This window comes from Chiloscyllium plagiosum, chromosome 1 (genome assembly GCF_004010195.1).
Source record: "Chiloscyllium plagiosum isolate BGI_BamShark_2017 chromosome 1, ASM401019v2, whole genome shotgun sequence".
Lineage (NCBI taxonomy): Eukaryota > Metazoa > Chordata > Chondrichthyes > Orectolobiformes > Hemiscylliidae > Chiloscyllium > Chiloscyllium plagiosum.
In genome coordinates this window covers 19,415,333-19,440,143 of record NC_057710.1, presented here as the reverse complement: position 1 = coordinate 19,440,143, position 24,811 = coordinate 19,415,333, and the positions used below count along the sequence as shown (strand labels likewise).

The following is a 24,811-nucleotide window of genomic DNA, read 5'->3' as shown; positions in this document are numbered from 1 at the left end:
CACAGTCAGTCACCTGAGGCGGGAATTGAACCTGGGTCTCTGGCGCTGTGAGGCACCAGTGCTAACCACTGTGCCGCACACGTACAGCAACAATAACTGTCAGAATAAAACTGTTGCAGAATATGTTAGACCATAAGACATACAAGCAGAAATTAGGCCATTCATCCCATCAAATCTGCTCTGGCATTCAATCATGGCTGCTAAGTTTCTCAACCCCATTCTCCCGCTTTCTCACCATAACTTTTGATCCTCTTGACAGTCAAGGGCCTATCTATCTCTGTTTTAAATATACTCAATGACCTGGCCTCCACAGTATTCTGTGGCAGTGAATTCCCTAGATTCACCACTCTTTGGCTGAAGATGTTTCCCCATATCTCCATGACACTTCAATTATGTTTTTGTTGAAGAATTGTGCAGTTGGGAACATTGTTCTGTATTCAAGTTTTCTTTTAAAAACTCACCTTTCAATGAAACAACCTGATTTTTTTTTTCATATTGTACTTTGGAGTGAAGGTGTTTTCTGCAAAGATAAAGTTGCTCTCATCCCACACTCTCATCAGTGACAAATGATAGTGAGTTTAACCTGATGATCACTATGCCTCAAGCAAGGGGCAAAATTTAAGAAAGCAAGACCTTCACGGTGACTTCGCCTGTTAGAAGAATTTAACTTGTGCTGTTGGCATTACTCTCCATCAGAGACTCGTTGTCCAACCAACTGAACTACGTGACCCCAATAGATGCTGCAAACTATTATATACCTCTCTCCACTACATATTGTGAGGGGTAGAATAATTCAGTGCACAGCTAACCAATATTACATACTTTTATTACTTGCATTTAAGGTAGTTTAAACTTGTTGCTGTGATTGAGTACAATGATAGAATTGTGTATTTATTCCATAAGCGTATAAATTGTAGCCTTAACAAGTAACACAGTCATACCCTCTTTTAATTTAAAAAAAAATGAATACTATTCATATAAATCAAAATGGTGCTAGTCTAGACTTCTGTGCACCTCCCATGCAGAATGTTTTAGTTATGGAATGAGTTTAAAGATGGTGGGATTAGGAGTTTGCTTTCATGCTCAACATGTATATCTGTGCAATAAAGGCAACTAAACGTACAATGAAAATTATATTTGAACATGTTGTCAAGCTCACAGTGAGCTGTGCAGTAGACTTTCTTAGTACTTCAATATTGTCCAGAAAATATAACACAAATTATTTTGAGCCCAAAATTAAATTTTGATTAACAATGACCGAAGGGTGTAAGTGCATCACTCGGGGAACAGAAGTCTTCAAGAGAAATGTATTGTTCTTGTCGCTTGAAACACCCCCTCACGTAATGTAATCACATACTGATTTATTACGGAATAAAACATGATTAATCAGTAATAGAAACAGGCTGGAGGGAATTCTGATTTATTACTGTTTTTTTGTAACGATATTTCTGTTTCTATGTTTGAACAAATGAATAATGAGGAAGAAACATTGATAAATATCCTCCCATAGAATGTGATGAAATATTTTGCTTAGTTGCAAACCAATAAACTCAGACTTTGAACTGGCCTTCATATCTTTAAGACATGTGTGTTTCAACATTTATAATAAGCAAAAATAGAAAGTGGTGTAAACACTAGTAGGAAAGGCTGCATCTTCCCTGAAAAGCTAATTGTTTCTTCTCCACAGATACAGCCTGACCTACAGAGTAGTTGCAGCATTTTCATTTATTTATTCTAAATTTATAGTACTTTCAATATTTTGCATTTGTATATGTTTTAACATTGATAGCTGCAGTGAATGCACTGATTGATACTATTCTAATATGAATAATATATAAAGTTTCCTACTCTGCTTTTTATAAGTAAGATAGCACAGAGTGGGTTTCGTATGTGTGCATTGTACATTAATCATAATTTTTGCCAAAATTTCTATTCCATGCTTTCTTCCCTGGTGTCTTGGCCAAAACAATTAAGTAGTTAACAATTATCTGTCATCCTCATCTGGCCAAATTGGTACCTTGAATGTGAGGTATAGGAAGACAAGTTCTACTACTTCAGCCAAAACAAGCAAACAGGTCCTTAGATTAAAGTGCTAACTGAAAGATTGATGGTGTAAGATAATTGAGAATCAGTGAATTGATGACAATGCAATGGGCCTTATGAATGACCATGCAAATTTGACCGTCACCGGGGTGAAGGTCATGGGACCAGATTAGCAATGGTCACTTCTGGGTCGATAGCCCATCCTCGAAGATAAAATGGTATCAATCCTGGAGCTCAGGATTTTGGAAGAGCCTGCCTAATAGTGCACTGTGAGGGGAAGTAATGGTTGGGTTTTAGAGTCCATGGAAAGGATAAATAAAAGCAGTGAAAGCTGTCAAGCTGCATGCATTCTCTCTTATCTTCCCCAGCAGACAGAAAATTTAGGCAGAGGCCCTTAAGTAGCAGTTAGTTGTCCTTAGTAGATCTAAACTAGACGGGAATGCCTAACGCTTGACTCACCCTCCCCGTATTCTGGAGAAAGCACGGGGTAGAAGGGAATGTGTCAGGCCGGCCGCCACTTAACATTATGTTCTGAGGAAGGGTCATCGGACCCGAAGCGTTAACTCTGATTTATCTTCACAGATGCTGGCAGACCTGCTGAGCTTTTGCAGCAACTTCTGTTTTTGTTTCTGATTTACTGTAGTTCTTTCAGTTTTTACTTAATATTATGTGTTTCCTCCAAAACCTTCAAATACGAATGCTATAAAATTCACCCTATAATGTTATTTTGTTGAATTATCAGGAGACATTTGGCAGAAGAAGACCTAACTCCTGGCACTTTTCTAGCATTTAACTATAGGGCAGAATTGGCAGAAATTAAGAAGCAGATTGTATTGTGGCCTTTCCATCTGGGAATGACACGTGGCACAATGAATAAAAGTGAAGGCAGCAACTTCAAAAGGAAGTATAAATTCTGGTTAACTCAAAATTTTATTATATTTAATTCTGTTGACTTTGGTAGGTTATACAATAGGTTGTTTGAAAGATACCAAGGAACAGATTGGAAATAAAAGAAAATAATTTATTTGTGAGGATGTTTGTTGGGACAGAAGTTTAACATACATCTCTTTCATAGATTAGATTAGATTACTTACAGTGTGGAAAAAGGCCCTTCGGCCCAACAAGTCCACACCGACTCGCAACCCACCGAGACCCATTCCCCTACATTTACCCCTTCGCCTAACACTACGGGTAATTTAACTTGGCCAATTCACCTAACCTGCACATTTTTGGACTGTGGGAGGAAACCGGAGCACCCGGAGGAAACCCACGCAGACACGGGGAGAACGTGCAAACTCCACACAGAGAATCGCCTGAGGTGGGAATTGAACCCTGGTCTACGGCGCTGTGAGGCAGCAGTGCTAACCACTGTGCCACCGTGCCACTCTCATTTGAATTAGAATCAGATTCCTCTAATTAACAACCAATCAACTTTGTTTCCTGTTTTTGATCTAACTGATATTACAAATGTTTCATTGTTGTCATTTTCAAAACCACTATTATCATCCTTTCCTGAAAAGTCTGTCCTCAAATCCTCTGTTCTGGCAGATTACTTTGATCCCTGAATTTTAATCTTGTTCCTTTCTCCATTCTGTTGTTGGTGGTAGAACTTCCAGATGTTTCAAACACTACTCTCTGTTGACCCTTCTCTACAACTGGTACTCTTTCCACATATGTAACCACATTTAGAAAACTAGAACAGTACTTCTGCCTTTTTTTTCCAAGTTTTCTTTTTCTCTTTTATACTTAGTTGCTCTTTCTGTCCTCTGTGAAACACTTTAAGCTGTTTCTTGTTGGGGAAGAGGCTGGTAGAAATGTCAAGATAGTTCAAGTTATTGCATCAGTAGCTGTATAATATGATCTTGTGCTAAATGCATGATTAACTCAGACCATAATGTGCAGAAGACCGTGCTAAATGGTATGAAATTGGGACTGAAGAATGTCAGAGTTTGTGCAGTGATTGCAGCTCAGGTGCTAAGTATAAGATTAGAGAACAATGGCAATTAGCTGTACATTAATGACAATGAAAATTTTCCCTTTCGGGAAAAAAATAGCACTGCATTTGTGTACACTGACATTTCCTTGTCTCCATGTAGTGGATGAATTGTCTAAACACCATGCACAGCAGGTTGGTCGAGAAAGTCAGTGGCATTTTTTTGTTCAAACATTTAATTGTATAGAACATGATCATTGCATAAAATACTTTGTAAAAGCCTCATATCTTGCCACTCAACAGGACAATTTACATGAGTACCAATTGAACAAGGAAATCAAAATTTATTCTGTTTGAGAGGAGAGTACCGATTGGTTGGTAAATGGACTTTGATTAGCAGAGGTATTGCCAAAGAGAATGTACCAGTAAATGGTGATTCACAGTTAACTGTCAGACTTTGTTTAAATTTTAAACAGGGCAAGTTGTTTCTGATTATTCAAGGTATTGTCCACAGAAATGAACCAGTGAATGGTTGTCATCTATTTTGGTGAGTTGAAACAGGTACAATGTTTCCGGCTATAAAGAACAGGACCTGTATAACAGTACATGCACTTTCCAACACATGTAAGTGATCCATACTGTGAACACAACTGACAATCCTAAATTTATTATTACCAGAACTCTTTACACCATCAGGATTAACAATGTAAATTGTCAAATTGTGGAATCACATCTACTGTTGGTTACGTTGCAAGTTTTGCAAACTCAAGCTTTGTTGGGTATAGTCAGTACCCTGCTTGTTGCAGACAAGTGAAGGGTTTTTTCAAACATGTGGAATTGGGGAATATATTAAATGCTTCTGTGATGTTCCTATTTTGACTGACCTAATATGGGTTTTGGACAAGTTTTTGGCTACCTAATCTCAAACCAATAATATTCCTATTTTGACTTTGTTGTGTGATAAAATCTCTATTAAAGAATTTAGGCTATCTTTGGTTTTAATAATGTTGAATTGATAGTGTCATGATATTATCAACAGTCTAAAGTTAACTCAGTACCAGAGGATAGCATTTCGAATAGTTTAATCAATGCCATTCCGAGGATCTCATCCCAAATGCAAGTGTTTGGATAAAGTCTGTAGTCAAAGATAGGGATCAAATTTGAGATTATTAGCACATAAGTCCAATGTTCTTTTATAATAATAAAATGAAATAACAAAAAATGAACAGTAACATTATATACCTATATATACTCCTTTCCTATTTTCTTGCCTGCGAGTAAAACCGTTGATGATGTTGTACATTTTAAGATTTGAGTAAAGCTCTTTTATATGGGCGGCACGGTGGCACAGTGGTTAGCACTGCTGCCTCACAGTGCCAGAGACCCGGGTTCAATTCCCGCCTCAGGCGACTGACTGTGTGGAGTTTGCACATTCTCCCCGTGTCTGCGTGGGTTTCCTCCGGGTGCTCCGGTTTCCTCCCACAGTCCAAAGATGTGCAGGTCAGGTGACTTGGCCACGCTAAATTGCCCGTAGTGTTTGGTAAGGGGTAAATGTAGGGGTATGGGTGGGTTGCGATTCAGCGGGGCGGTGTGGACTTGTTGGGCCGAAGGGCCTGTTTCCACACTGTAAGTAATCTAATCTAATATGTTTTGTTGATTGTGCTGTTCAGATTATCATCTACTCTTCGACTATTCACTAGCTAACTCTTAACTAATATTAAATCGGCATTACTCAGTAAGAAGCCAAAAATAACCTATTCTGAAACTTCCTGTATCTTAAAGAAAAGTGTCCCTCGATATCTGGCACTTTAGAGATTATCCTATTTCAAATACCAACATAAGGATGTGTTCCAGTTTTCTGAACCCCGTCAATAGTAAAATCCTGTTCTCGTTGAAATGTGAGCTTGGAAGTGGGAGGGATGTGTAGTGTGCCTGGCAGGTTAACCTGCAATGGGCAGCGTATCACCTTGCTTGGGGAGATGAGAACTGGATAACAGGCATTCTGGATTAGTGGTGCTGGAAGAGCACTGCAGTTCAGGCAGCATCCAAGGAGCAGCGAAATCGACGTTTCGGGCAAAAGCCCTTCATCAGGAAAGCGATCGTACACCCACGCCCTTGCTTCGGACTCCCTTCACCTTTTCCCACTGATCCCCAACCAAGAACCTCATCCCCACAATCTTTTTTCCACAAATCCTGGCTCCTGTATCATCTTGAGATTCCGGGATGCTATTCCGGCACCACTCAGCCTCCTGTATGATGGCACGGAGCACAGGGATTGCTGGTCTGCTTTCTCTGCACGGAACCCTTAGCTAAGAGTTCTTGCCCACTAGTGGCATCGTTATTGGTGTGTGGTTGATAGGTCTTCTTGGAAAAAGCGACGAGTTTTTTTTTGCCTATATTGCTGACAAGACTCTCACAGCCTCAAAATCATTCTACCCAATGTGCATGTGTCGTGCTCCATGTAAAGAGAATTGCTTATAAAACGCAGTGCTGCCTTGCTCATTATGAATTGGGCGGAAACTTCAACACATGAGATTAGTATTTAAAAATATGCATACACTGGAATAATCTGGAGGTCAATTAATGTTTCAATTTCATTGTGTAAATTTAAGTTCCTGTAGTATACAGCAAAGGTCTCTTAGATTTTTAAAATATATATAGTGCAGAACATTGTCTTTTTAAATCGGCAAATATTTTACTTGCAAATCTCAAAAATCATTAATAAACACTGACGTCCACAGGTCATGCTTCATAAACTAATATCCAGCACCTTCGTGAGGCAGTAACTCAGAACGATCTTCGATAGTTACTGTGAGACTAAGCATTGAAACTGTTAGAGAGAGAATATCGGGGTAAAAGTATTTATTTTGCATGAGAAAGCTTGATACGATCTTTGTAAGGCCTGTTAGCATACATAGTCTAATAGGCAGACAAAGACTTTTTTGACAGCTTAAAGTTAAACAAAATAATCTCTTTATTAAAAGACAGGAAACAATAATTAAGGGGCAAAAATAGCAGTGTTGTTAATACATGATTTCCTGTTTGACATTTATCAGGTGCGTAGGTTAACAACACTGTTGAGTTTCTCTTGTACGTTTGCCATATAGAGAATTCTGCGCAGGTGTCGGTCCTTCCTTCACATCCAACACAGACAGGAACATTGGCTGACACCATGTTAGATCTGCGATGCGGTAACATACTCATTCTGTATTCCCTAAATAATGTGACATCACTGAAGCACTGAAATCCCACTTCGTGGCATTGTCTGCTGAATGGACTCTGTGACACCTGGATGCAGGTGATGATACAAGGGCCAGTTTGTTTTGGATTTAAATTGTTTAAGCTATCAGCTATCTACTGTATACAGGATGGCCCTGCTTTTCTGGCATCTTCAAGCAAACATGACAGTATATTTACTTTGTATGCACCAAAGTTGCTCATCTGAAAAGTTATTTTCAAGTCACAGTGGTGAATTCTGAACAGTTGTGTACTGAGAATGTTTTACATACCAAGGCTATTGGATCTACTCTACAGGATAAACGGGCACAACAAAACAATGTTATTTCATCGAACTACTTATAAAAGGGCTATTAAATTCAAAGCATTTCTTAGTCAAAGATCATTGAAGCCCCATTTTTATGGCATTTGCAACTTTCCTCACTTGTTTAATAAGATTCTGATTTGTTCTCTTTTTTACGTACGGCACTTCTGAATGTGATACAGCTTTACAGATTGACCATAATCAACAAAAAAAGAAAGAAGCTTTTGTTATGGACATTGGTTGTATTGTCATGACAACAGCTAGGTTGCTAGGATACCAAAGTAGATTCAAATCACTATTTACAATTGGTGGATATTGGGCAGAGGTCCAGACCCCTTTAATAGTGATCCAAGCCTTTGTGGTTCACTAACTTTTTAGGCGATTGAGATAGTTCAGTACTGTATAATTTGTGAGAACGCAATGTTTAATAAAATTAGGATCTGAAACTCATTAACTTGCCAGCAGATTATATAGTGTTTTAAATGATTAATTATTCATTATTTATTTAAATTCTATATATAGTTTATAAATACGAGTTTTTCTTAGTGTATACAGTCAGTAGAGGAAGTCACTAGGTGGCGCCATTGCTCTTATGATGTAAACGAGCCACGCATCAAAGTTGGTCTCACTCGGAGTAGTATGAACGATTTCTCTTCGGTTATTAGCTTAGTCTAGAATTAGACCCTGGGGAAGAGAGGTCAATATGGGATGCTGGGAGCTGAAAATAAAAACATGAAGGTAACAGAATAAGAAAGTCTAGAGCCAATGCTAGGTTGATACCGAGATAGAGCGATCTGTTGACAAATTCGTCAAAAGCCAGCAAAGATCCACTGAATCATTCAATTTTTCTGAAAGTCGAAAGAATTAAGCACAGAAACGGAATAAGATTGACCAGGTTCTGAGTAAAAGTCATCAACCTGAAACATTAATTTTGTTTCTGTCGCAATGAATGCTGCGTGACATGCTGAGTATTTCCAACTTTTTTTGTTTTTAACTTCATTAGCATGTGATTTGTGATCTACGAGCAGAAGCTCGTCGGCAACTTATCGGTCGGAGCAGGGACATTCCAGTGGCTGTTCCTCTGACCAACTGTCATGACTTTGTTTTGGAATAAGGAGCTTTCACATCTTTCCAGGCCACACAGAAATAATTTGAAACGATAAGTTATTTTGTGAAGGGCCTGCAACTATTCTTGTAAAATCTGCTGATTAGGCCAAATCAGCAACCCGCGGATCAGTAATTCAAAACTTCAGTGCGGCATCAGATCCTGGTGAACGCCCTGGCTGAAAAATACAGAAATTTTGCCACTTACTTCCATAACTGTTTGGAAATAGTAACAGATGGCGTTGGGAGCAGGCATGAGTTAATAGCTCAGAGAACCACCCCAGTTTGCCGATGAGCGCTAAGTTTCCACACAGCATTGGCAATGAGACTGGATATTTGTGTTTTGTTTTATTTGCAGTGCTACCTGTCATGTAGCATTATAGGAGTTTACTTAACTGAAGTATATTGTAAACATAAGAGGTTCAAACGATGCAGCCACTACGATTAAACGGTATCTAGAGGGAATGCAAAGTGGCAGAGTTTCTAGGGAGAAAAGTAATGAATGCAAAATAACCTAAGCTCTCAGTTGTGTTCACATTTACCTTGTGTATTTGTATTGAGGTCACCGATAGATTGTTTGATTGAATTCCTGATTGTGTTCTGAATTTTTTTTTGGAAGGGGGGGGAATCAATCCTATAAAAGGCATGTCATCCAATCACTGCGTTGCACAATCCTGTTTTATGATTCAATGAAGTAGGTTGGTATTAATTTATTATTAATTTGGATAATCTCAAACAGCATTTTGAATAAAATTATACTGTCTTAGGAGGCCAGTAGGCGCGCACAACCATTTTGGTGTCATTTTATCCCTCATTTTTAAAGTGGTGACAGTTTTTAATTAAGTATTACAGATTTCATTGCCCTATGCACCTTGTTCATGTAACCATTCCTCCTGATAGATTTGTAAGGATTGGACTTCAAAAGGAATTCAAAAGGGAATTAGAAGGTTATTTTTTTTAAAAAAGGAACAATCTGCAGGGTTACACTTTATAACCAAGGCAGGAGAATGATACTAAGTGAGATCCTTATTTGGAGAGTCCACAGACATATGGATGGCAAATCTGTCGACCATGTAACTATGGTGAGAATCACATCACATACCATCTCTACCAGATATTGCAAGTCATTCAGAGAGTTTGCTGGGAAGCTCATGAACTGGCTATCTTCCTTTCAATCCCCTGACCATTTGAAGGGCACTATTGGACACTACTGAAGGACAATTGAATGACATTTTATTCAAAATGCTGTTTGAGATTATACAAATTAATAATAAATTAAAGATTACACCCAAAAATCTTCTGACCTGTAAGGGGGAAAACTAAAAAGTGCAATTATCATATGGCATGATTCAGAGCTTACATTACTAATGAACTTAGCATTAAGTTCCTAGATTTTTGGTTTGTATCAAATAAATTTTTGCTGTGCTACAACACTTTCCTGACCTGAAAGACTGAGCTTGAAGCATTGAAAAAAATATTTATAATTTGTAGATTCCATCACCACTGCAGATCTTTTGTTTTCAATTATGTTGGATTAAAACTGTTCAAAAGTAAACTTATAATATTCTTTAGGTTTCATGCTGCATGTTTTATATTCCAGTTTTTTAAAAGAAACTACCTTTGTTAAACAATGCATGGATCAGTTTCAATCATCTGTCACCACTATTTTCAGGTCTTGCAGTGGCAAGTGATAGCAATGTTTATGGTTGCCCTTGGAGAGTTCAGCTATTTCTTCAAGGCGAGCACAAGAGGGTGAAAATATCCCTGATGAAACTAATTTCTTCTCCGTTGCAAAGTGAATTGCTTTACCAAATTCTATATTCTATCATTGTATAGAAATAAATGTTTACAATGCTTGAATAAATTAGCTTTGCAAGAAGCTACAAATTTACTATTGTATACTGAAAGTGAAGATTTCTTAAGTGCATGTCCATCGCCATTTCACCTTCTGCTGATGGTTGTGCTTCAATGGTCATTCTCTATGTTTTGTAGCAGCAAAACAAATAAATTGTGTGTGGGGTTGGAGTGGAAGGGTGTATAAGACTGATTTTTAAGAAAAATTAAATGTGACATAATTTTCTGACAGCCTAATGTGTACAAAGCTATGTTTTTTTAAAAAAAGATATTAAGACTTAATAATCACAGATTTAGATCATTTGTGAGATTTAATTTTTTCTGCATTCTTTGCCAGCCTTTACATGGTAGTGCAATTCATTGATGTGAATAATGGATAGTGAAATACAGATGTAGGTGGCACAGTGAAAAGAATGAGGAAGTAAATTACCAATGAATATTTGAATGCTGGCAAGGAAAGCAATCACCAGTAGATGCCGGTATTGAGATTTATTATCGATAGCTTTCACAACACTTTCATTTAAATTGGTCTGTGAGACATGGAATTTTAGTTTAATTTTGTGGAAGATTTTTTGTAAACCGACTCAGTTTAAATTTGTGAAGATAACAAAAACCACCAATGTTTATCCGGGTGTTCTACTTAGCCTTCATAACTAACAAAGTTTATCTAAAAGCAATTCTTAAAATTGGCAGCTTCCCATCTCCTACAGTGTAGTGGAATTGGCATATCGAAGTATTTAGAGGACAGAGGATGGTAGCCAAGAAACCAAAGCAGCAACAAAAGTATTAGAAAATATTAGAGGTGGTGGGGGTGTTGGACTCAAAAATGGAAAGTCCTTTTAAATATTCTGTTGGATAAATAAGGAGTTAAAGATGAAGGAGATGGGGGTGATGCTTTGAAAAAAAAAATCACTTTCATGACTAAAGCAAAATAATAATGAAATGCTGAAAGATCACAACAGAAAAACCAATGTACAGGTGCAGTATATTATAAAGATTGGAACCAAACAGGCTCCAACTTCAAGACTTGAATGAAATTGCAGCCATTTTGAAATACATTTCTTGTGCTTTTTTGTTTCACTGGCATGTTATGTTGCAATTTCATTGTAGCAACTGGAACTGGGAATGTAACTGATATCTCAGTGTAGAGAGGTGTTGGAGAATTTACTATCATTTTGAATGCATTCACCTCTGAAATGAAGAAGAGACTGGCTCCTGAAATTAAAATAGTTTGGCATTTTGAAGCTAGTGAAAATTTAAGCAAGAGCGAAAAAAATCCAGATTGCCAACAAGAAGCCAAAGGATTTGAATTAAACGGCATGAAACAACGAAGTGGAAATAAAATATTAGGAGGTTGCAAGATATAGAAATAAAATGGAAAAATACCAGTAGTGAGGAAAAAGCAGAGAAAGTGGCACAAGCGGGTCCAGTTACAATTCAAAAGACGTTTGGATAAGTTCGTGAATAGGAAAAGTTTGGAGGGATGTGGACCAAGTACAGACAGGTGGGACTAGTTTAGTTTGCGAACATATTTGGATCGAGGGTCTGTTTCCATGCTGTATGACTCTGACTCTAAAAAGGAATGTAGAATGTGCACAACTTCCACAGATTTAACCTTTTAATTCCAACAAGTAGTTTACAAAGGGGTTGAATTTTTTTCACGTATGGAATTTTGAGAAATTGCTACATGAAAAGGGAGATTAAAGAGAAGAAATGTCTGCAATTTGTTACTGGACTTCTTTCAGGTAATGCAGTTTAATTTTTTCATTTAATTGTGTCCAAAGAAAAGTTTTAACATTTATATTTAAAACTGACATGCCAACATTATTTTAAAAGAAAACTTTGACACAGGTTTAATATGGATAATTAATATACGTCTACTAATATAGTTATAGTTGTATAAGCAAATGCACCTGGTTTATGAACTAAAGCTTAGGTCTTTTATCAACAAAAAGTGAAGATCCAAATTTTACTCTTTCACTTCACTTTCCCTGTCAGATATTTCTGTTAAGCAGCTTATTTGCTATTGCTGTTCTGTTTTTCAGGAGAGGTGTGGACTTTTGAATTTTGAGGTACAGAATTCTACACTGCAGCAAATTTCTTTTATATCACTGTGCACTACTATCTTCCCTACTTTAGCTTGAAACTGCAGTATTTGGTGCCTAGAGAAAGATGATGAGAGTGTGCTCAATATAATGGATACATATTTGTGTTTAGTTTTAATTATTAACCCATTGTAATCTGGAAAATAAGAGTGATCTAAATTTTGCCACTGTGATTACCTTGCAGGAAATGCAAGGTTTTATATTTCATATATTTCAAAGGGTTGATTGCTACAATTAATTGAGAGGAAAAAAAACACACACTGAAGGGTTTTTCTTACTCACTAACACAAAAAAAATATAGAACATATGTTGATATTCCTCCTCCTCTGAAACCTGCTGTAAATAACATATAAATAACATTTTTTAAAATATTTATTTAAATCAGGGTAGTTTACAAAATTGATTAACTTACATCCTTGATGAGCCTTGAACTCCCTTTTTCCCAGATCTTACAGGTGGGTTTAATATCATAAGAAACTGGTGAGAAGAGTTACATATACATTTTTTCCTTTTACAAATTTTAAATGACAGTCGAACATAGGATGATTTGAAAGATTTTAAAGACGCATTGAAGCTTAAATATTGTTTGGACTGTTGAAAGATCCTGGTGCAAGGTTTTGTTGGAATCAGTACTGTGTAATTCATTCATACTCAGTATTGTAAAGTGGTCCTTTTAGGTGTGTCAGTCTCTAACTGCAGTATGTCCACTTGTAATGTTTCATTTCCAGTGAGGCAGAATGAAAATTATACTTCACATTCTCTGGCTGGTTGTTGATGACACGAACATGATCCATAATCATTAATGATCACCAGTGCCCCTTCAATATGATTGGGTTTGTAGTCCACGTAGTATTCCTGCGTGGACATGGCAGCCATCTGATGCATAGTTTGTTGCTGTTTTTGCTTGCGGCGCTGTGTCACAAAGCACTGCCTCAAGTGCCTGAGGCCAGCAGGAAAACATTTCCATGAGACATACAGCACTAACACCACTATCAGAAAGGAGAAAAGCAATGCCATGGTGCCGGTGATTACTTTGTGAACCTGAATAGTATTTTCCTGTTGATCGTGAGAAAGCTCACTAGTGGCAGTGATTAAATCAGTGGTTTTTATTCCTGTTGTATCCTGCGTGACATAGATGCTGGAAGCATCTCTGACTGCTGTCATATCTTGGTTTGTTTCTGCCACACTCGTGATGTCTGAAATTGCCAGTGTGCTTGTGACCAAGTCGTCACATATGTGAAAGCCATGCACAGCGTCTAGAACCTCCTCGCCCTGAGTATGCACAGGGCTGGCACATAACAGGCTGCCTTCATGATGACCCTTAAAACTGCTCAGCCAGGTGGCCAAAGCACAGATATTCCGACTGCATTCCCAGCTGTTTCCAGAAAGACTGATGCTGGTTAGGGATTTCCAAGAATCCAGAATTGTTTGTTCGATGGTGGTTAGGCGATTTGAATCCAATTGAAGTATCTTGAGGTTAGGCACTACTTCAAAGGCATAAGATTCAATAAACTCAATCTCATTCCCAGAGAGGTCTAATTTTTCTAGATGGTTCCAAGTCCACTCCAAAGAATTCACTACAATACTGACTTTATTCCACTGCATGTAGAGGGTTCTTAGGGAGAGGAGCCGTGGGAAATGAGCAAAGTTTACTTTCACCAAATCGTTGTGCTCCAGGTGGAGTTCAGTTAGTTTCAACAAGCCCGCGAACGCATTCCGGGCAAGGCTCTGTAGCTGATTATATCCTACGTCCAGAAACTCGAGGCTCCGGCAATCCTGGAATATTCGAACCGGAATGTACTTGAGTGCGTTGGAGCGCAGGTGCAGCGTTTGCAGCTTGCGCAGGCCGTGGAAAAGGTCCGGCTCCAGGGACTGCAGGTTGTTGTAGGAAAGCTGCACATGGCGCAGGTTGGGCATGGGCCGGAAAGTGGAGTTGGGCAGCTGGGTGATCTTGTTGGAGCTGAGCACCAGCTCCTTGAGGCGCCGCAGCCCGCGGAATGCGGCGCCGTCCACCGAGTAAATGTGGTTGTGGTCGAGGTAGAGCCAAGTGAGCTGCAGCACGCCGGCGAACTGATCGGCGCGCAGCTCCGACAGGCTGTTGTAGCGCAGCGACAGACCCTGCAGCCCCGACAGGTTCCGCGGCATCTCGCCCAGGCTCTGCGACTCGCAATACAGCAGCTTCCCATCGCAACGGCACTGACTGGCGCACACACTCTCAGCGCCGGGGAGCATTTCCAACAACAAGCCGAGTACACACGCCAACCACACTGAAGGCTTCTGCAGCAGCCACTGGAGACTAAGAGCCACAAGGAGGAAATCCATGAAGCAAGAGTTCAGACCTCCAATCCCTGGTTGGAGTCGGTTTTCTTTTTCCCCCCACCCTCCCGTCTCTCTCTCCTTTTTTTGTTGAATTTATACGGATAAATCTTCCGAATCTCCAAACTTTTTTTTACATCATTTTGCTTTTTGTTTGAAGCTGACTGTTTTTTCTTTCTGACTCGGGCAGGTGGATCTCCTGCCCCAGTGGCATCCAGACTGGAAGATTGAGGGAGTTTGTAAGAGAGGGGAGAGAGAGAAAAAAAATAGAAAATCTGAGCATCAATTAATTGATTCGTTTCATTGTACAGGCTGCAAGGAGACACGAGATTTGCTTTAATGAAATGATTCAAACAAAATAACCTTACCCATCGTTTTCCGCCCAGTGACGGGCTCCATTCAGTCACCCGTTTTTTTGTGTGTATGCGTGTGTGTGTTCACACGAGCTATATACTGTAAATCACAATACATAACCCAGTGTGGATGAATCCAGTTCCCCGGCCTCTTGAGTTTATTCCCCACTAGCTGTGGTTCACAGTACCTCGGTCTGAGGTTCCTCGGTAGGGAAGTGTAGGACTCCCCAAGTCGATGCTCAGTCACCTTGTCCACACTGGCAAGTTTCGCGGTTTTAATTTTAATACAACAGTGCTGCTGTTTAACATACAACACGAGGGTGGGAAAAGAAAGAAATCCTCTCCCCTCTCTTGAAGCTGCAGTTTCTCGGAAACCTTTTCCAAACTCTCTCTCTCTTGGTTAATTTTGCATCTTCCCCTTTGCCAGTGAATCGTTCAGCTCGTTTTGCCGGGATCACCGTCCCATGATTTGAAATGACCAAGCACGACCTTTCATCGGTTGGGAGGAACGGTATGGCGTCCTTTTGACTGACCACCGAGCCGCAGCCGCCGGTACACTTTCCCCGCTTGTTTTAGGTGAGGTTAAGGGCAAGACGGATCACGAAGCCTGGCTTGCCTCCCTTTAACAGAGCGCTGCACTGCGAGAGCGGGCAGACGTGCTGAGTGTTGACAGAATGTCGTAAGCCACTCATGATCGTTCAGACTTCCCAGTGGTATGTCAAACATGGGCAGATTGAAAGGGGTGGGCATAAAACAGGGCTTTAATGAAGCAGCAAACGGACAGCGTTTATTATACCAACAACATCTTGCACGCGTTGTTTTTGTTGAAAGATGGAGAAATGTAACAAAAATTACTATTGTTGGATTTAGAGCCGCATAGATAAAATTCAGCTTAGCCAGAAACAGCTGTTGCAGAGGAATACAAAAAAAACCCTGCAATTGATGTGGAATGTACACGGTATATTCATGAATGTAATATTCTGCCCAAATTAGGAAACTTACACAAAATGGCATTACAGATGTACCTTACAATTTCAGTGATGATTATCCTTCACTCATTGCTGGATGACTTTTTTTTCGGTTAATGTGTTTAAACTCGGATCATCTCTTTCATCGAAGTACTGAATACTACTGACAGCCTATAAGTAACGTGTAGGCCCGGAGTTTGCGGTCGTAATGACGGTGAAACTGTCATTGTTGTTCGCCGTCATTACTGCGTAAAACCGACAGTGACTTCTGGCTTCTTCGTATGTGTATTTGAATACTGGAATCCAAAAGTTGGTAGCAAAGATACCCTCTCCTGCACAAGGAGCATTGGCGCAGGTTTCACAGATGCACTGGACATAGCATCAGTGATTTGCCGTGAACTTCCATTTTTGTGCAGTATTCCCGTTTTTTTTAAAAAAAACCTACGAAACAAAACCTACTAACAAAAAGCTGTTACAGTTTCTAGCAGGGTACCAAGTCGTAATCACAATGCTACAAACTCTTTGGCTTTGAGAAAATAGGTATGTGAATTGTCATTCCCTAAATATAGCTTTTTAAAATATAATGACATTTAAAATCATGCAAATAACTTTCTAATTTTCAAGTTTAACGTATTCAGCACCTATTTCTTTTGTAAAGTTAAAAAGTTAATTATAATCTGTAGCTTTCGTTCCTTGTTTGCTATCTGTGAGAATAATTTAATCTCATTTGTTGCTCAACTTGTTTAAAGAATTCTGGATGCTACAGAACCCCTATAGATAGTGCCTGCATTAAAGGTACTGTCAAATGGGGAATACAGTGCTTTAGAGCATTAATCTAGAGAGGCTTTGAGGAAAATAAATCTTTCATCCAAATGGTGATTGGTACCTAGAATTCACTGCCTAAAAAGGTGGTAGAGGCAGGAACCTTCAAGACATTTAAGACATATTTAGATGAGCACTTCAAACACCACAGTATTCAAGATTTATGGACCAAGTTCAGGAAAATGAGATTTGAATAGATGATGACCCACATAGATACAATGGGTTGAAGGGCCTTTTTACATGCTGTAAAAACCAGATGATGCTAAATCTTTATGAGAAGCTTTGTTCAAGGTCAATAGCAAAAACTTAATCACTAACTGTTTCACTATCTCTCCTTGGCACAACACACTGGCTCACACTTCATGAATGTGAATTGAATGTCACTCTGATGATTGCTGTGAAAAGTGACAAATCCTGTTGCAGTTGGACAACACAATTCTATTTTCTTTAAAAAAAACTTCAAATATGCAAACATGCAGATTAGGAGTAGTACATTTGGTCCCTTGCACCTGCTGCATCATTTAGTGAGATCATTGTTGCTCTGGTTGTGGCGTCAACTCCACTTTCCTGTTTCCCCCAATTCCCTTTGATTCTCTAGTCAATCAATAAGTCTGTCCACCACTGCCTTAAAAATATACCATGATCCCACTTCCACTGCTAACTGGGGAAGAAAATTTTGCAAACTCATGACCCTCAGAGAAAATTAAATCTCCTCATCTCTGCCCTAAGTGCAAGACCTTTAATTTATAAACTGTGTCTTATAGTTCGAGACTTTCCCACAAGGGGAAACATCTTTTCCGCATCCACTCTGTCAATTCCCCGCAGGATCTGATATGTTCAATAAGATCACTCAATAAATCGCCGTCCCTGACCATCAAATGATATTTTCCAGAACCATTCAAGAAAATCTATTCTAATGAGTACTTTAAGGGAAGTTGCTTAATGCGAATCTTTTGCTAATGAAAGAGCCAGAACCAAGCTTGTCAATGTACATTCAAAAGTTTTCTAAGGGGGTTGAAATGAATAAAAAAAAAGCAGCTGACTTGATTCATTTAGTTTATAATGTCACCTTAATTATGGATGGCTATTGCAGTGCAATCTTCAACATGAAATAAACAACTGAAATGAAGCTAATAGGGGGATGTGTGCAATAGTAAAGTTCAAATAATACAATTTCTCAACATAAAAGAAAGACAAACAAATTATTCATGTCTTTTCTGATTCAGAGTCATAGTCATACAACAGACCCTTCAGTCCAACTTGTCTGCACTGACCAGATATCACAATCTGACCTCGTCCCATTTGCCAGTATTTGGCCTATATCCCTCGAAATTCTTCCTATTCATAGATTCATCCAGATGTCTTTTAAGTGTTGTAACTGCACCCGTCTCCGTCACCTCCTCTGGCAACTTGTTCCACACACACACCACCCTCTGCATGAAAAAATTACCCCTCAGATCCTTTTTAAATCTTTCCCCTCTCACCTTAAACCTATGCCATCTCGGTTTGGACACCTTCACCCTAGGAAAAAGACTTTGGCTATTCACCCTGTCCATGCATCTCATGATTTTATAAACCTCAGCCTCCGAGTCTCCCTTTTCTCTCCTAAAGTGATTAATTTATTCACTTCTCTGTATGTTCAGCAGGTATCCAGTATCTCATCAAATGGCCATGAGACGAGATAGAAATATCAACAGACCATGCAGCCATGAGTTTCCCATGGACTGACTTCATGCAATGAGGAGCAGGATCCTTTGCTGTAGTTTTAAACAAAACAAAAATTCAATATTTTATGTCAGATTTCTTTTTCTTCAGGTGCATTGAGCTGGAGTATGTTGTTCTGTCTACTGTTCCTTGTTCATGCAGGAATGCACACAGAGTTAAGACACATTATTTATTTTAAAAGTTAGTAACGTTTCATTTGAGCCTGAAGACTGCAGGTCCAACACCCACTTCAGAAGAAATTCTGGGCCAACATGTTATTAGGATACTGAGGAAGTCGTGTGGCATTCCATATTGAGACACTAAAGCAGGCTTGTCCTTCACATGAATTCAAAAGATCCCAATGTAGCATTCAAGCAAATCCAGGAGAGTTCAGTCAATTAATTATCCCTCAACCAACATCACTAAAACAGACTATCTGGTTACTATTCCATTGCTTTTAGTGAACTCTTGTGGTGTGCAAATTGGATACAGTGCTACTGTGAAGTTTAGATTAGATTACTTAGTGTGGAAACAGGCCCTTCAGCCCAACAAGTCCACACCGCCCCGCCGAAGCGCAACCCACCCATACCCCTACATTTACCCCTTACCTAACACTACGGGCAATTTAGCATGGCCAATTCACCTGACCTGCAGGTCTTTGGACTGTGGGAGGAAACCGGAGTACCCGGAGGAAACCTCAGCAGACACGGGGAGAACGTGCAAACTCCACACAGTCAGTCGCCTGAGGCGGGTATTGAACCCGGGTCTCTGGCGCTGTGAGGCAGCAGTGCTAACCACTGTGCCACCGTGCCGCCCACCGTGCTTTGAGACATCTTATGAATGAAGCTACATAAATGCAACACCTCCATTCCTTTTTTCATTCTAACCTTAATGCTAAACCAGATGCTATACCCAGATTACAGGCCAGCAATTACAAAGCTTCAGTCTAATTTTGCCCAGAACGGTTATCTCAGTACAATGGACTGGGCGCTTAAGAAATGTTTCTGTTAATTTTCCAGGCTATTAAACTTTCTTTCTCATGATAGATGTTTTTCAGTTAAACCTAAGTTCTAACCCCTTTCTTTTTTTCTAATAATTCAAGCTGAAACTTGGAATTATATTTTGGTGATTTGATCATTTGACAACTCTGAGATCTCTGTTGCATACAATCCACGTAGTAAGATGCAAGCAGTTTTCACAGTGAAGCGTCACCAGAGCAATTGTATTGCATTATGATACTAACAGGCAGAAAATTGACGAGGTGAATGGGGGTAATCTGTGACGATTATGTGTAATTAAGTCAGGTAAAAAATTTAAGATTGGGAGTGGACTGAAGGAGAGATGGGAAAGGAAGAAAACAGAAGTCCCAGCAGTGTGTGGAGATTTCTTTTTCTCCTGCCCTGACAAACCTCCACATGTCTTTGGACCTTATATTTTCCATTTAGATTGGCTCCTTAAATGGGAACGTACAGGGAGAGTGTCGAGGAATGTGACTGGAAGATTAATCTGGAGACCAAGGCTGATACTCCAAGAATGCAGGTTAGGTCCGACCACAGCAGCATTTCTTTTTTAATTCAATCGTAGGGCATAGGTGTTACTTACTAGTTAGTATTTATTGCCCATCCTAATTGCTCTTGAGAAGTTGATACTGAGCTGCTTTTTTGAGCAGCTGCAGTCCATATTGTGCAGGTTACCTCACAATGTCCTTTGGAAGGAAATTCCAGGATTTTGACCCAGCAACAGTGAAGGAACAGTATTTATATATTTCCAAGTAAAGATGGTGAGTGGTTTGGAGACTAACTTGAAACTGGCAATTTTCCTATGTATCTGCTGCCCTTGGCATTCCAGATAGAAGTGGTCATGGGTTTGGAAGGTGCTATTTAAGGAACTCTGGTGAATTTCTGTAGTGCATCTTGTAGTAGGTACACACTGCTGCTACTGAATATTGATGGTGGAGGGAGTGGATGTTTGTGCATGTGGTGCTTTCTCCTGGGTGTTGTCAAGCTTCTTGAGTGTTGTGGAGCTGCACTCATCCAGGCAAGTGGGGAATATTCCATCATGCTTCTACTTGTGCCTTGCATATGGTGGACAGGCTTTGGTGGGTCAGGAGGTGAGTTACTCACTACAGTAGTCCTAGAGAGTGAATCAAACAGTCAGGGCAGGAAGGAACAAAACAGAGAACAAGGTAGGACTGATAAACTAAACTGCATTTACTTCAATGCAAGAGGCCTAACTGGGAAGGCAGATGAACTCAGGGCATGGTTAGAACATGGGACCGGGATATAACAGCAATTACAGAAATGTGGCTCAGGGATGGACAGGACTGGCAGCTTAATGTATCAGGATACAAATGCTACAGGAAGGACAGAAAGGGAGGCACGAGAGGAGGGGGAGTGGCATTTTTGATAAGGGATAGCATTACAGCTGTACTGAGGGAAGATATTCCGAGAAATACATCCAGGGAAGTTATTTGGCTGGAACTAAGAAAACGAAAGGAATGATCACCTTATTGGGATTGTATTATAGACCCCCTAATTGTCAACGGGAAATTGTAAAACAAATTTGTAAGGAGATTTCAGTTATCCGTAAGAAAAAATAGGGTAGTTATGGGAGGGCATTTCAACTTTCCAAACATAAACTGAGACTGCCATAGTGTTAAGGCTTTAGATGGAGAAGAATTTGTTAAATGCATACAAGAAAATTTTCTGATTTGGGATGTGGATGTTCCGACTAGGGAAGGTGAAAACTTTGACTTACTCTTGGAAATAAGGTAGGGCAGGTGACTGAGATGACAGTGGGCGAGCACTTTGGGGCCAGTGACCATAATTCTATTAGTTTTAAAATAGTGATGGAAAAGTGATGGAAAAGGATAGACCAGATCTAAAAGTTGAAGTTCTAAATTGGAGGAAGGCTAATTTTGGTAGTATTAGGCAATAGGAAGGAGACCAGAATTGCACGCAATATTCCAACAGTGGCCTAACCAATGTCCTGTACAGCCGCAACATGACCTCCTATACTCAATACTCTGACCAATAAAGGAAAGCATACCAAACGCCTTCTTCACTATCCTATCTACCTGCGACTCCATTTTCAAAAGCTGATTGGGGGTCAGGTGTTCGCAGGTAAAGGGACAACTGGAAATTGGGAAGCCTTCAAAAATTATATACGAGAGTTCAGAAACAGTATATTCTATTAGGGTGAAAGGAAAGGCTGGTAGGTGTAGGGTGTGCTGGATGACTAGAGAAATTGAGGTTTTGGTGATGAAAAAGAAGAAAGCATATGTCAGGTAGAGACAGGAGAGATCAAGAGAATCTTTAGAAGAGTATAAAGAAGGAGTATACTTAAGAGGGAAATGAGGAGGGGAAAAAGGGGACTTTGGCACTTAAAGGTAAGGAAAATCCAAAGTGTTTTTATAAATACATTAAGGACAAAAGGGTAACTAGGAAAAGAATAGGGCCCCTCAAAGATCAGGCAGCATCCAAGGAACAGGAGAATTGACGTTTCGGGCATATGCCCTTTGGGCTTATGCCCGAAACGTCGATTCTCCTGTTCCTTGGATGCTGCCTGACCTGCTGCGTTTTTCCAGCAACACATTTTCAGCTCTGATCTCCAGCATCTGCAGTCCTCACTTTCTCCCCTCAAAGATCAGCAAGGCAGGAGTTGGGGGAGATACGAAGCTCGTCTTTTGCATCAGTGTTTATTGTGGAGAAAGACATGGAAGATATGGAATGTGGGGAAATAGATCATGACATGAAGAAATAGAATGTGGGGAAATAGATGGTGACATCTTGAAAATGTCCATATTACAAAAGTGGTGGTACAGGATGTCTTGATAAATCTCTAGGACCAGATCAGGTGTACCCTAGAACTCTGTGGGAAGCTAGGGAAGTGATTGTTAGACCCCTTGCTGAGATATTTGTATCACCAGTAGTCACAGGTGAGGTGCCGGAAGACTAGAGGTTGGCTAACGTGGTGCCACTATTTAAGAAAGGTGGTAAGGAAAAGCCAGGGAATTCTAGACTGGTGAGCCTGGCATCGGTGGTGGACAAGTTATTGGAAGGAATCCTGAGGGACAGGATGTACATGTATTTGGAAAGCAAGGACAGATTGGGGATAGTCAACATGGCTTTGTGCATGGAAGATCACGTCTCATGAACATGATTGAGTTTTTTAAAGATGTAACAAGAGATTTGATGAGCGCAAAGTGGTGGACATGATTGATATGGACTTCAGTAAGGCGTTTGACAAGGTTCCCCATGGAAGACTGGTTAGCAAGGTTATTGAATACAGGGACAACTCACCATTTTGGATACAGAACTGGCTCAAAGGTAGAAAACAGAGGGTGGTGGTGGAGGGTTGCTTCTCAGACTGGAGGCATGTGACCAATCGTGTGCCTCAAGGATCAATGCTGGGTCCACTATTTTTCATCATTTAAATAAATGATTTGGATGTGAGCATAAGAGGTGTAGTTAGTAAATTTGCAGATGACAACAAAATTGGAGGTGTAGTGGACAGCGAAGAAGGTTACCTCTGAATACAAGGGGATCTTGTCCGACGCTCCGGGGAAAACAGCCCCAGCCTGTTCGGCCTCTCCCTGTAGCCCAAATCCTCCAATCCTGGCAACATCCTTGTAAATCTTTTCTGAACGCTTTCAAGTTTCACAACATCTTTCCAATAGGAAGGAGACCAGAATTGCACGCAATATTCCAACAGTGGCCTAACCAATGTCCTGTACAGCCGCAACATGACCTCACAACTCCTATACTCAATACTCTGACCAATAAAGGAAAGCATACCAAACGCCGCCTTCACTATCCTATCTACCTGCGACTCCATTTTCAAGGAGCTATGAACCTGCACTCCAAGGTCTCTTTGTTCATTAACACTTCCTAGAACCTTACCATTAAGTGTATAAGACCTGCTAAGATTTGCTTTCCCAAAATGTAGCACCTCGCATTTATCTGAATTAAACTCCATCTGCCACTTCTCAGCCCAATGACCTCATTGTAATCTGAGGTAACTCTCTTCGCTGTCCACTACACGTCCAATATTGGTGTATTCTGCAAAGTTACTAACTGTACCTCTTATGTTCGCATCCATATCATTTATGTAAATGACAAAAAGTAGAGGGCCCAGTACCGATCCTTGTGGCACTCCACTGGTCACAGGCCTCCAGTCTGAAAAACAACCCTCCACCACCACCCTCTGTCTTCTACCTATGAGCCAGTTCTGTATCCAAATGGCTAGTTTTCCCTGTATTCCATGAGATCTAACCTTGCTAATCAGTCTCCCATGGGGAACCTTGTCAAATGCCTTACTGAAGTCCATATAGATCATATCTACTGCTATGCCCTCATCAATCTTCTTTGTTGCTTCTTCAAAAAACTTAATTAAGTTTGTGTGACATGATTTCCCACGCACAAAGCCATGTTGACTATCCCGAATCAGTCCTTGCCTTTCCAAATACATCTACATCCTGTCCCTCAGGATTCCCTCCAACAAGTTGCCCACCACCGAGGTCAGGCTCACTGGTCTATAGTTCCCTGGATTGTCTTTACCGCCCTTCTTAAACAGTGGCACCATGTTTGCCAACTTCCAGTCTTCAGGCACCTCACCGGATGACACAAATATCTCAGCAAGAGGCCCAGCAATCATTTCTCTAGCTTCCCACAGAGTTCTCGGGTACACCCGATCAGGTCCTGGGGATTTATCCACCTTTAACCATTTCAAGACATCCTCCTCTGTAACCTGGACATTTTGCAGGATGTCACCATCTATTTCCCTACAGTCTATAGATTCCATATTCTTTTCCACAGTAAATACTGATGCAAAATATTCATTTAGTATCTCTCCCATTTTCTGTGGCTCCACACAAAAGCTGCCTTGCTGATCTTTGAGGGGCCCTATTCTCTAGATAAAAGCAATGACTGCAGATGCTGGAAACCAGAATTTAGGTTAGAGTGGTGCTGGAAAAGCACAGCAGTTCAGGCAGCATCCGAGGTGCACTATCTCCCAAGTTAACCTTTTGTCCTTAATATATTTATAAAAACCCTTTGGATTCTCCTTAA

At 40.0% G+C, this 24,811-nt stretch overlaps 2 protein-coding genes across 2 annotated transcripts in view; one reads left to right on the top strand and one right to left on the bottom strand.

The window, feature by feature from the left end:
- Positions 1-24,811, top strand: part of ctnna2 (catenin (cadherin-associated protein), alpha 2) — a 1,205,477-nt gene that overhangs the window by 486,205 nt on the left and 694,461 nt on the right. The window lies entirely within an intron of this gene.
- Positions 12,261-16,346, bottom strand: lrrtm1 (leucine rich repeat transmembrane neuronal 1). Its single transcript, XM_043699455.1, has 2 exons — positions 15,265-16,346; positions 12,261-15,115 (listed from the first exon to the last, which is right to left on the bottom strand). The coding sequence occupies exon 2, from the start codon at positions 14,900-14,902 to the stop codon at positions 13,325-13,327; it is 1,578 nt and encodes a 525-aa protein (XP_043555390.1). The 5' UTR covers positions 14,903-15,115; positions 15,265-16,346; the 3' UTR covers positions 12,261-13,324.

Coding starts and splice junctions, on each gene's coding strand:
- lrrtm1 (XM_043699455.1), bottom strand. CDS start 14,902: ATGGATTTCCTCCTTGTGGCTCTTAGTCTCCAGTGGCTGCTGCAGAAG.